This window comes from Petaurus breviceps, unplaced genomic scaffold (genome assembly GCF_028583685.1).
Source record: "Petaurus breviceps papuanus isolate PSGF00001 unplaced genomic scaffold, PetGlider_PUasm1.0 404, whole genome shotgun sequence".
NCBI lineage: Eukaryota > Metazoa > Chordata > Mammalia > Diprotodontia > Petauridae > Petaurus > Petaurus breviceps.
The window spans coordinates 1-8652 of record NW_027186317.1 but is presented as its reverse complement, the minus strand read 5'-3'; the positions used below and the strand labels follow the sequence as shown (position 1 = coordinate 8652).

General features: G+C 41.5%; 1 protein-coding gene across 1 annotated transcript; it reads right to left on the bottom strand.

Moving 5' to 3' along the window:
- Positions 1-2906: 2906 nt before the first annotated feature.
- LOC138171021 (zinc finger protein 850-like) lies at positions 2907-7978 on the bottom strand. The gene is made up of 2 exons (XM_069100475.1): positions 7377-7978; positions 2907-6896 (listed from the first exon to the last, which is right to left on the bottom strand). The coding sequence occupies exons 1-2, from the start codon at positions 7383-7385 to the stop codon at positions 4302-4304; spliced, it is 2604 nt and encodes an 867-aa protein (XP_068956576.1). The 5' UTR covers positions 7386-7978; the 3' UTR covers positions 2907-4301.
- Between the last annotated feature and the right edge of the window lie 674 nt (positions 7979-8652).

Below are 8652 nucleotides of genomic sequence, written 5' to 3'. Positions count from 1 at the left end.
AGGTGGCACGATGAATAGAGCACCAGCCCTGGAGTCAGGAGGACTTAACAAGTCACTTAACCCCGATTGCCTTGCCTTCCCCCCTTAGGAAAAGAAAAGAAGCCCAATGGGCATTTGGAAACATGAGACTAGAGGTCAGGAAAGGGGTTAGGCCTGGCCAAGGAGAGAGGAGTGTCACTAATACCCTTAGAGGAGACAATATGCAGCAGGAGAGAGTGATCTAGTGTCTGAGGCTGCAGAGAGGTCAGGGAGAATGAGGATTGAGAAGAGATCATTAGTAACTCTGGAGAAAGGAGTTTGAAAGTCAGAGTTAAGAGGGTGAGAGGAGAGAAAGTAGGGGCTTTGGTTGTCGATGGCTTTTTGAGGAGTTTAACTATAAGGGGCAGAAGAGATAAGGGAAAACAGGAATAGAGGGATCAAGTAAAGGTTATTTGAGGATGGAGAAGACATGAGCGTGCTTGTAGGAATTTGGGAAGCAACTGGTAGACAAAGAGGCTGATAAGTGAGAGAATTGGGAAACAGCCTTCTGGAGAAGATGAGGGACTGGGGCCACTTGTGCGTGAGGAGGGTTTCATGTTGGCCAGGAGGGCCACCTCTTCCCGTGAGACAGCAGGGAAGGAGGAGGAAGGGCCATAGGCAGCATGTGAGATGGGGGGGTGGGGGTGGGGCAGAGGGAGCTCTCAGTGAATGCATCAGTCTTTTCACTGAAATGTGAAGCCAGGCTGGGGGCAGGTGGCAGGAGGACTAGGAATCCTCCTCCTGCTGCAGCCAGAGTCAGATTTATCCCCTTCCTTCAGTTTGCTTTTAAAGTGGAGCTCAGTCTCTGGCCCCTAAGTCGCAGTAGCAGCATCTGTGGGCTGCTCCCATTTTCTGCCAGTCTGCTGTCCAGTTTTCCCTGCAGATCAGAGGTCATGCCCACCCTCACAACTCCACCCCTCCCCACTGCACCCAGTGGCCCTTCCAGGTTCCAGAAGCCCACAGGGAACCTGGGAGAGGGGGACTGCTTCTGACCACATGTGACTCATGGAGGAGGTGCCTTCAATGGGAGATGAAGCCAACGGCTGGCTGAACTTGAAGAAGTCACAGCTCTGGGGGAACCCAGTGTGCTCCTATTTCCTTTACTCTCTGCCTGGGAAGTGGGCTGTATTCAGCTGAGTCTGGAGAGTCTGGGGGCTCAGGGGAAGGAGGGATGGGACATTTGGCCTGTGTCCAGTCACCTTCCAAGCAGCCATGACAACTTGGCCACTGCATTGTTTCCTTTTCCTGATCTTTGGCAAACCAGTATCCCATAGTGGACATGTCCAAGACTGGCAGTAACCTAGTGAGTTCCAAAAGGTCCCGAGGTCCTGGGAGGCCCAGGCATGATGTGGAGGCCTTGTCTCCTGAGCAGCACTAGCTGGTGTCTGGGAGACATGGAAAGAATGAGCACAACACGGGGAGTGGCCTGAGCTGACCCACTGGGCCGCCCAGAATGCCAGGGATGGCTCGAGCAAGGCTGAGTTGAGGTGAGCGGTACTGAAGACCAGCTATGTTTGATAAGGCTTAACTGTTAGCTTCTCAGCCGGCTGTTCAGTAATTAGTCTGTTAACCCCGCGTGGTTCTTTTAAGGTTTAGAATCTCATTCTGTGTTAGCATAAACTACCTGTGCCACCCCCGATTCTTGCCATGTGTCTTTTCTTACCTCTTAGAGTTTTGAGCCATAATGTTTACATCTCAAGCCAAACCCTGAAAAAGAATCATCTGGGGCCTGGGAGGGAGCAGACAGATTCACCTGGACCTTAACTTCCTAGTCTGTAATATGAGGCGAGGCCAGATAAGAGGGTTGGCCCAGAGGATCCTACAAAAGCCACTGGCTGTGACAAACCAGTCCTTTCACACTTCCCTAATCAACTGACTCTCCCTCAACACAGCAGCTCTTCCAACTTTCTCCTCCCCCTCAATCCTCCCATAGTCCCTGCTCCCTCCACCCTCTCAGCCAACAACCTAGTCTCATATTTCACTGAAAAAATTGTAGCTCTTTGCAGAGAGCTCTCTCTTCTCCCCTCCTCCTTCTCCTCCTCTGCTCACATGGATGACTTTGCCTCTTATTTTCTCCTTCAGCTTTATCACATGAAGAGGCAGGAAGGCCAAGGCAAACCCCTCCACATTCCATCCAGTCTCTGACAACAGAAAGCCTCTGCCAGCGATCTCTTAACTGCCAGATTTAGTGGCTTTTCCTCAAACAGCCCTCTTGTCACCTCTCAGTCTTTTCCCTTCTCCAGGATGCTCTCTCCTCTCTAGGTTTGTGGGCCACCACTCTTTGATTCTGCTGTAACCACCTGAGTGTTCCTCCTCAGTGCCCTTTGCTGGACCTTCATCCAGGTCACACCCTCCAAGCATGGGCGTCCCCAAGGTCTTGGCTGTGGGCCCTCTTCTCCTCTCTCTGCTGTTTCATCCAGTGATCTCCTCAGCTCCCATGGATTCAACAGTCTCTGTGCAAATGATTCCCAGATCTGTTTGTCCAACCCTAACCTCTCTCCTGACCTTCAGTCTCATGTCTTCAACTGCTTATTGGACATCCTGCCCTAGACGTCCCAGAAACATCTTAGATTCATGGTCAAATCTTTTAAAATATTATGCCACATATTTTCTCATTATTATTATTCTAGTTGATTATAAATTGCAGTCATCACTTTCATGAGAGATAGTTTGAAAACCCTTACATCAATAATAAATCTTTTCCTGTCCCTCAAAATATAGTCTATTCCACTCTTTGTGATATTGTTTTGTGCTCCCCAGATCCAGCTCCACTAATTTTTTTTGTAAAGAAAATGTTCGTGTTATATTGGTGTGAGGCTTCTATATAATCGACTACTTTGGCCCCTCTCATTTCTTTCCCCTCAGACATATTTTTCCTTATAGTTCTCCCCATCCAAACTTTTCCCCAAGTTTGCATGGAAGTTATTAAATGTCAGAGTTAATTTTATTTGGAGGGTCTTAGCAAAATTTCTCTACCACTTCATCCACAACAACTTTTGATGTATCACTTCAAATTATTCTAATACTGATTTTTGGAGGAAAAATATTTTATCATTGGCAATGCATGGTGACCAAATGTCCTAAAAAATAATGTTTCTTGTTACTTCGGAGCATATAGTAAAACCCATTCTGCCAGATTCCTTCTTTGCCTCTCCATGGAGAACATGTGAGCCATCACTTCATTCAGCTGCTACCTTCTTCTGCTTTTGTGAATACCAACTGTGTAAACACTGATAAGATTTAGGTCCTCTAGCAATATGTCATTTATTGGTCATTAGGCAGAGATCTTACATATTTTAAACATAACATTTTAAAAACCTAGTTTAATTATTATTTAACATCCTGCATCAGCCAAAATTGACTTACTGAGTTGTGCAACTCTACTGCCCCCTGATGGCATGCAAAGGGAATTACAGTGAGGAGGAACCATGGAAGATGTGGTCATTTCTCTCTCTCTAAATATCACAAAATATTGTGACTGGTGATGAACCCAATCATCTTGACCCTGCAACAAATGGCAAGTCATTCTACTGTTTTCCTATAATTGTTTAATTGGTGTAGGCCATCACGAAATCAGTAACATCTAATGATGAATTATACCCCAAAATTCTGATGGCCATTTTCATTCATGATCTTTTTCTTTTATGTTAATTCTGCAATACATCCCAAGGATCTGGTTAGTGTTAAAGACTTTCTCACTTTAATTGCATTTATTATTTTCTCATCATTATGTATTCTCTAGTGCACATTATGAAGTCCTCTCTAGCTGAAGGTTTTGACACATGCATTGCTTTTGTGTATTTTATATCAAATACAAGAATTTTGAGAATATAAAGAATGTCTAGAGTCTTTCCCACATCACTTATAGTGGAAGACTTAGACTAGAGCAGGAATTTTCTTATGTTTACTAAGTTTTATTTTAAGTTGGAAAGTTTTCCTACCTTAATCACAGTAGGAATTCTCCCCTGTAGCAATTCTTTCATTCCCACTAAATAAAGCTTTATGGTTGAATTTGTTTTTTACATCCTATACACTCAATGGGTTTCTCATATGAATTTTAAAAATATATTCAGGAAATTGGTCCTTTTAGGAGAAGGCTTTCTCATAGTTACCTCATTCAAAGCATTTCTTTCCACTAGGAATTGCCTGATGGAAGCTAAGTGATGCTATCTGGATGAAGTTTTCCACCCCCCCCCCAATATTCTTCACATTGAAAGGGTTTCTTTCCCCTATGAATTCTTGTAGGTGAAGGCTTTCTCAATGTCATTATAGTAAAGGGTTTTTTAACTGGTATGAATTCGCTGATGTGAGATAAATGATGACCTCTGGCTAAAGTTCTTCCCACATTCATGACATTCAAATGGTTTCTCTCCAGTGTGAATTCTCTGGTGTGAAATAAGTGTTGCTTTACGACTAAAGTTTTTGCCACATTCATGACACTCAAAGGGTTTCTCCCCAGTATGAATTCTCTGATGTGAAATAAGTGATGATCTTCTGCTAAAGTTTTTCCCACATTCATTACATTCAAAGGGTTTCTCTCCAGTGTGAATTCTTTGGTGAGAAATAAATGATGACCTCTGGCGAAAGCTTTTTCCACACTCCTTACACTCAAAGGGTTTTACTCCAGTATGAATTCTCTGGTGTTCAGTAAGGTGAGATTTGCTGTAGAAGGCTTTCCCACATTCATTACACTCAAAGCTTTTCTCCCCAGTATGAATTCTCTGATGTACAGTAAGGTGGGATTTGCTGTAGAAGGCTTTCCCACAATCATTACACTCAAAGGTTTTCTTTCCAGTATGAATTCTCTGATGTATAGTAAAGTGAGATTTGAAACAGAAGGTTTTCCTACATTCAGTGCATTCAAAGGGCTTGTCTCCATTATGAATCCCTTGATGAGAAATCAGTGTTGACTTCTGACTGAAGGTTTTCCCACATTCATTACACACAAAGGGTTTCTCTCCTGTATGAATTCTCTGATGTACAATAAAGTGAGATTTGAAATGGAAGGCTTTCCCACATTCAGTGCACTCAAAGGGTTTCTCTCCAGTATGAATCCCTTGATGTGAAGTTAGTGATGATCTCTGAGTAAAGTTCTTCCCACATTCATTACACTCAAAGGGTTTCTCTCCAGTATGAATTCTCTGATGTTTTATAAGTGAAGACCTCTCACTGAAGTTTCTTCCACATTCATTACAATTAAAGGGCTTCTCTCCCGTATGAATTCTCTGATGTACAGTAAGATGATATTTGTCATGGAAAGACTTCTGACATTCATTACACTTGAAGGGTTTCTTTCCTGTGTGAATTCTCTTGTGTTTGTTCAATTGACTCTTCCACATGAATACTTTCCTGCACTCATTACATTCAAAGGGTTTCTTTCCAGTATGAATTCCCTGATGTGCTACAAGTGACAGCCTCTGACTGAAGTTTTTTCCACATTCATTACACTTAAAGGGTTTCTCTCCAATATGAGTTTTTTGATGTTCAGTAAGTTGGTCCTTTTGGGTGAAGTTTTTCCCAGAGTTATTATATTTAATGTGCTTCTCTCCACTATGAGTTCTTTGATGAAGAGTAAGTGATGTCCGTTGGCTGAAGTTTTTCCCACATTCATTACACTCAAAGGGTTTCTCTCCAGTATGAATTCTCTGGTGTGAAATAAGTGATGGTCTCCAGCTAAACTTCTTCCCACATTCATGACACTCAAAGGGTTTCTCACCAGTATGAATTCTTTGATGTTTAATAAGTGATGATTTCTCACTAAAATTTTTCCCACATTCAATACACTCAAAAGGCTTCTCTCCAGTATGAATTCTCTGATGCTTGATAAGTGATGACCTTAGGCTGAATTTTTTCCCACAGTCAGTACACTCAAAGGGCTTCTCACCAGTATGAATTCTCTGGTGTTGAGTATAGTGATATTTGTTGTAGAAGATTTTCCCACATTCATTACACTCAAAAATTTTCTCTCTTGTATGAAGTCTCTGATGTATTGTAAGTTGAGATTTGTTGTGGAAAGCTTTCCCACATTGACTGCACCCAAAGGGTTTCTCTCCAGTATGAATACTCTGATGTAAAATAAGCGATGATCTCAAGCGGAAGGCTTTTCCACATTCATTACATCCAAATGGTTTCTCTCCACTATGGATTCTCTGATGCTCATTAAGTTTACACTTCCATCGAAAGGCTTTGCCACATTCACTACATTTAAAGGGTTTCTCTCCAGTATGAATTCTTCTATTTTTAGCAACATTTCGCCTCTGGCTAAATTCTTTTTCACAGTTTACAAATTCCAAATGATTTTCTCCAACATGAATTCTCTTGTGCTTATCAAGCTGACTCTTCCATCTGAAGATTTTTCCACATTCATTACATTCAAAAGGTTTCTCTCGTGTGTGAATTCTCTGATGTAGGATAAGGTAAGATTTGTAATGGAAGCCTTTTTTACATACATTACATTCAAAGAGTTTCTTTCCAGTGTGAATTCTCCTATGTAAAATGAGAGATGATCTCAGCTTGAAGTTTTTCCCACATTCATTGCACTCAAAGGGTTTCTCTCCAATATGAATTCTCTGATGGTCATTTAATTTATATCTCCTTTCAAAGTCTTTTCCACATTCATTACAATCAAAGGGTTCCTGATTAACCTGAACTCTCTGATGTTTAGTAAAAGTTTTCCTGAATTCATTAGAAAGATGTAATTTATTTTTAGCCTGAGTTTTCTGATCATCAGGGCTTCCCAACTGTTTAATTGTTTTTCTACATGCTTTTGAGTTGTCACTTGTATTAATTTGCTCACAGTGCATAGGGGGTGCATTGTGGCTAAAGGCTTCCCCACATTTGTTGAATTTATAGCATTTATTGCCAGTGTGAGTCCTCTGCTGTAAAAGAAGACAAGAATTATTACTGAAGGCATACCTGAATTTGTTATATTCACATGATTTCCCTCAAGTTTGAACTCTGTTATACATGAAGGCTTCCCTACTGAATAAAGGCTTTTATACATTCATTTTAACATTTAGAGTTTTATAAGAATTTTTTTCCTTAAGGCTTTTTCACATTCATTATATTCATCACGCTTTTCTCCATTATTTGTGTGAAATGGAAGATAGTCCAAGTGCAGTGATACAGGAGATTCCTACATATGTTTTCTCTACCAAGCATCCTCTCCAAGGATACGCTATTACATTTAGTTTAATCTGCAGACTTTGCAGCACCTCCTGAACATATCGTATTTGTGGTGATTTGTTCCTGTAGTAACTCTGTGTCCTGTAGACCAATGACTCATGATTCCAAACTGAAATGCCTATCAAAATCATGAGACTCATCTTATTAAAAGTGTTGCAATCTCAAGGACTAACCTTTTGCATTCTTTCCTTAGAGGATGCTTTCACACAAATGCCCTGATTCAGAGATTGGTCCTCAGGGATACACCGACTTTTCTGACAGAGAGAGTCTGAAGGAAAACATATGGCAATATCCACTGTTTTTTGTGCTAGGAAAAGGAAAAATTTTATATTAGGATTGAGATTCAATTTGTTTCATAAAGAAGCATGATGACTAAAATGCCAAAGACAGAACATTGATAAAGAAAGCTGAAATCCAAGAGGACTAAGAAGTAAATCAGAGAAAGCATGTCTGTATGCCAAGCACAATGCTGGAAGCTAGGGACACAAATTACAAAAAAGCAAGATACTATTCCTTCAAGCAATTTGTATGTATATGGGAGGAGCAGCAAGAGGGAGGCCATCCCTGAGAGGTCAAAGGGATGACAGCTGGAGCTAAAAGAGAAGTCAACTGATGCACATCCTTTCCAGGAATTGTAGGCTTAACTTAATTACTATTCTCAGAGCTGGACATGAAAAAGGAAGGGTACACATGAAGAGGTGACATTTCATAAAGAAGGCTACAACAGCAACAAGAAGCATGATAGGTCTGGGTGAGACCTGGAAGCCACACTGCCCACCCAATATGGGGACACACACCTGGAGCCTTGTCATATGCCACTCCTGACACTAGCCAGACGTAAAGAATCTCCTTCAATAAATCTCTTTGGGACGCGTGAATTTTCCACACAGGCTTCCTTCTCCCCTCCTCACCACAGATTACCACATAATCACTCATTTAGAGAGGGCCATCACCAATTATCCTGACTCGTGTCACTCGCAAGTCAAGACATCACCCTCAAAGCATTGGTGGTCTTATTTGGGAAGGAGGAACAATATTCTGTGAGTAGAACCGGAGACCCAGAGTTCCAGAAGGGGGAGGGGGAGGGTCTCCTCCTGCTGCATGTGGTCCCTCTCTCCATTTGGGCAGTCATACCCTTACATGTGGGTGCTCTATCCAAAGGAATATGCCTTTTGGTTGCGGGTATTTTTTTTTTCAGGAGAAAATTGCTACCAGAATCTTTTTTGGGTGATAATTTTTTTTTCAGGAGAAAATTGCTACCAGAATATTTATTGGGTGATAAATTTTTTTTTCAGGAAAAGCTTTTATTTTTTATTACTTTTTTTTGTCTTTATTAATTTGTTCATTTACTTTGAGTTTACAAGATTCAGTTCCCCAGTTCTTTGAGTTTCAAATTTTCTCCCCATCCCTCCCCTTCCCCAGCCCTCCATGGCAGCATAAAATCAGGTA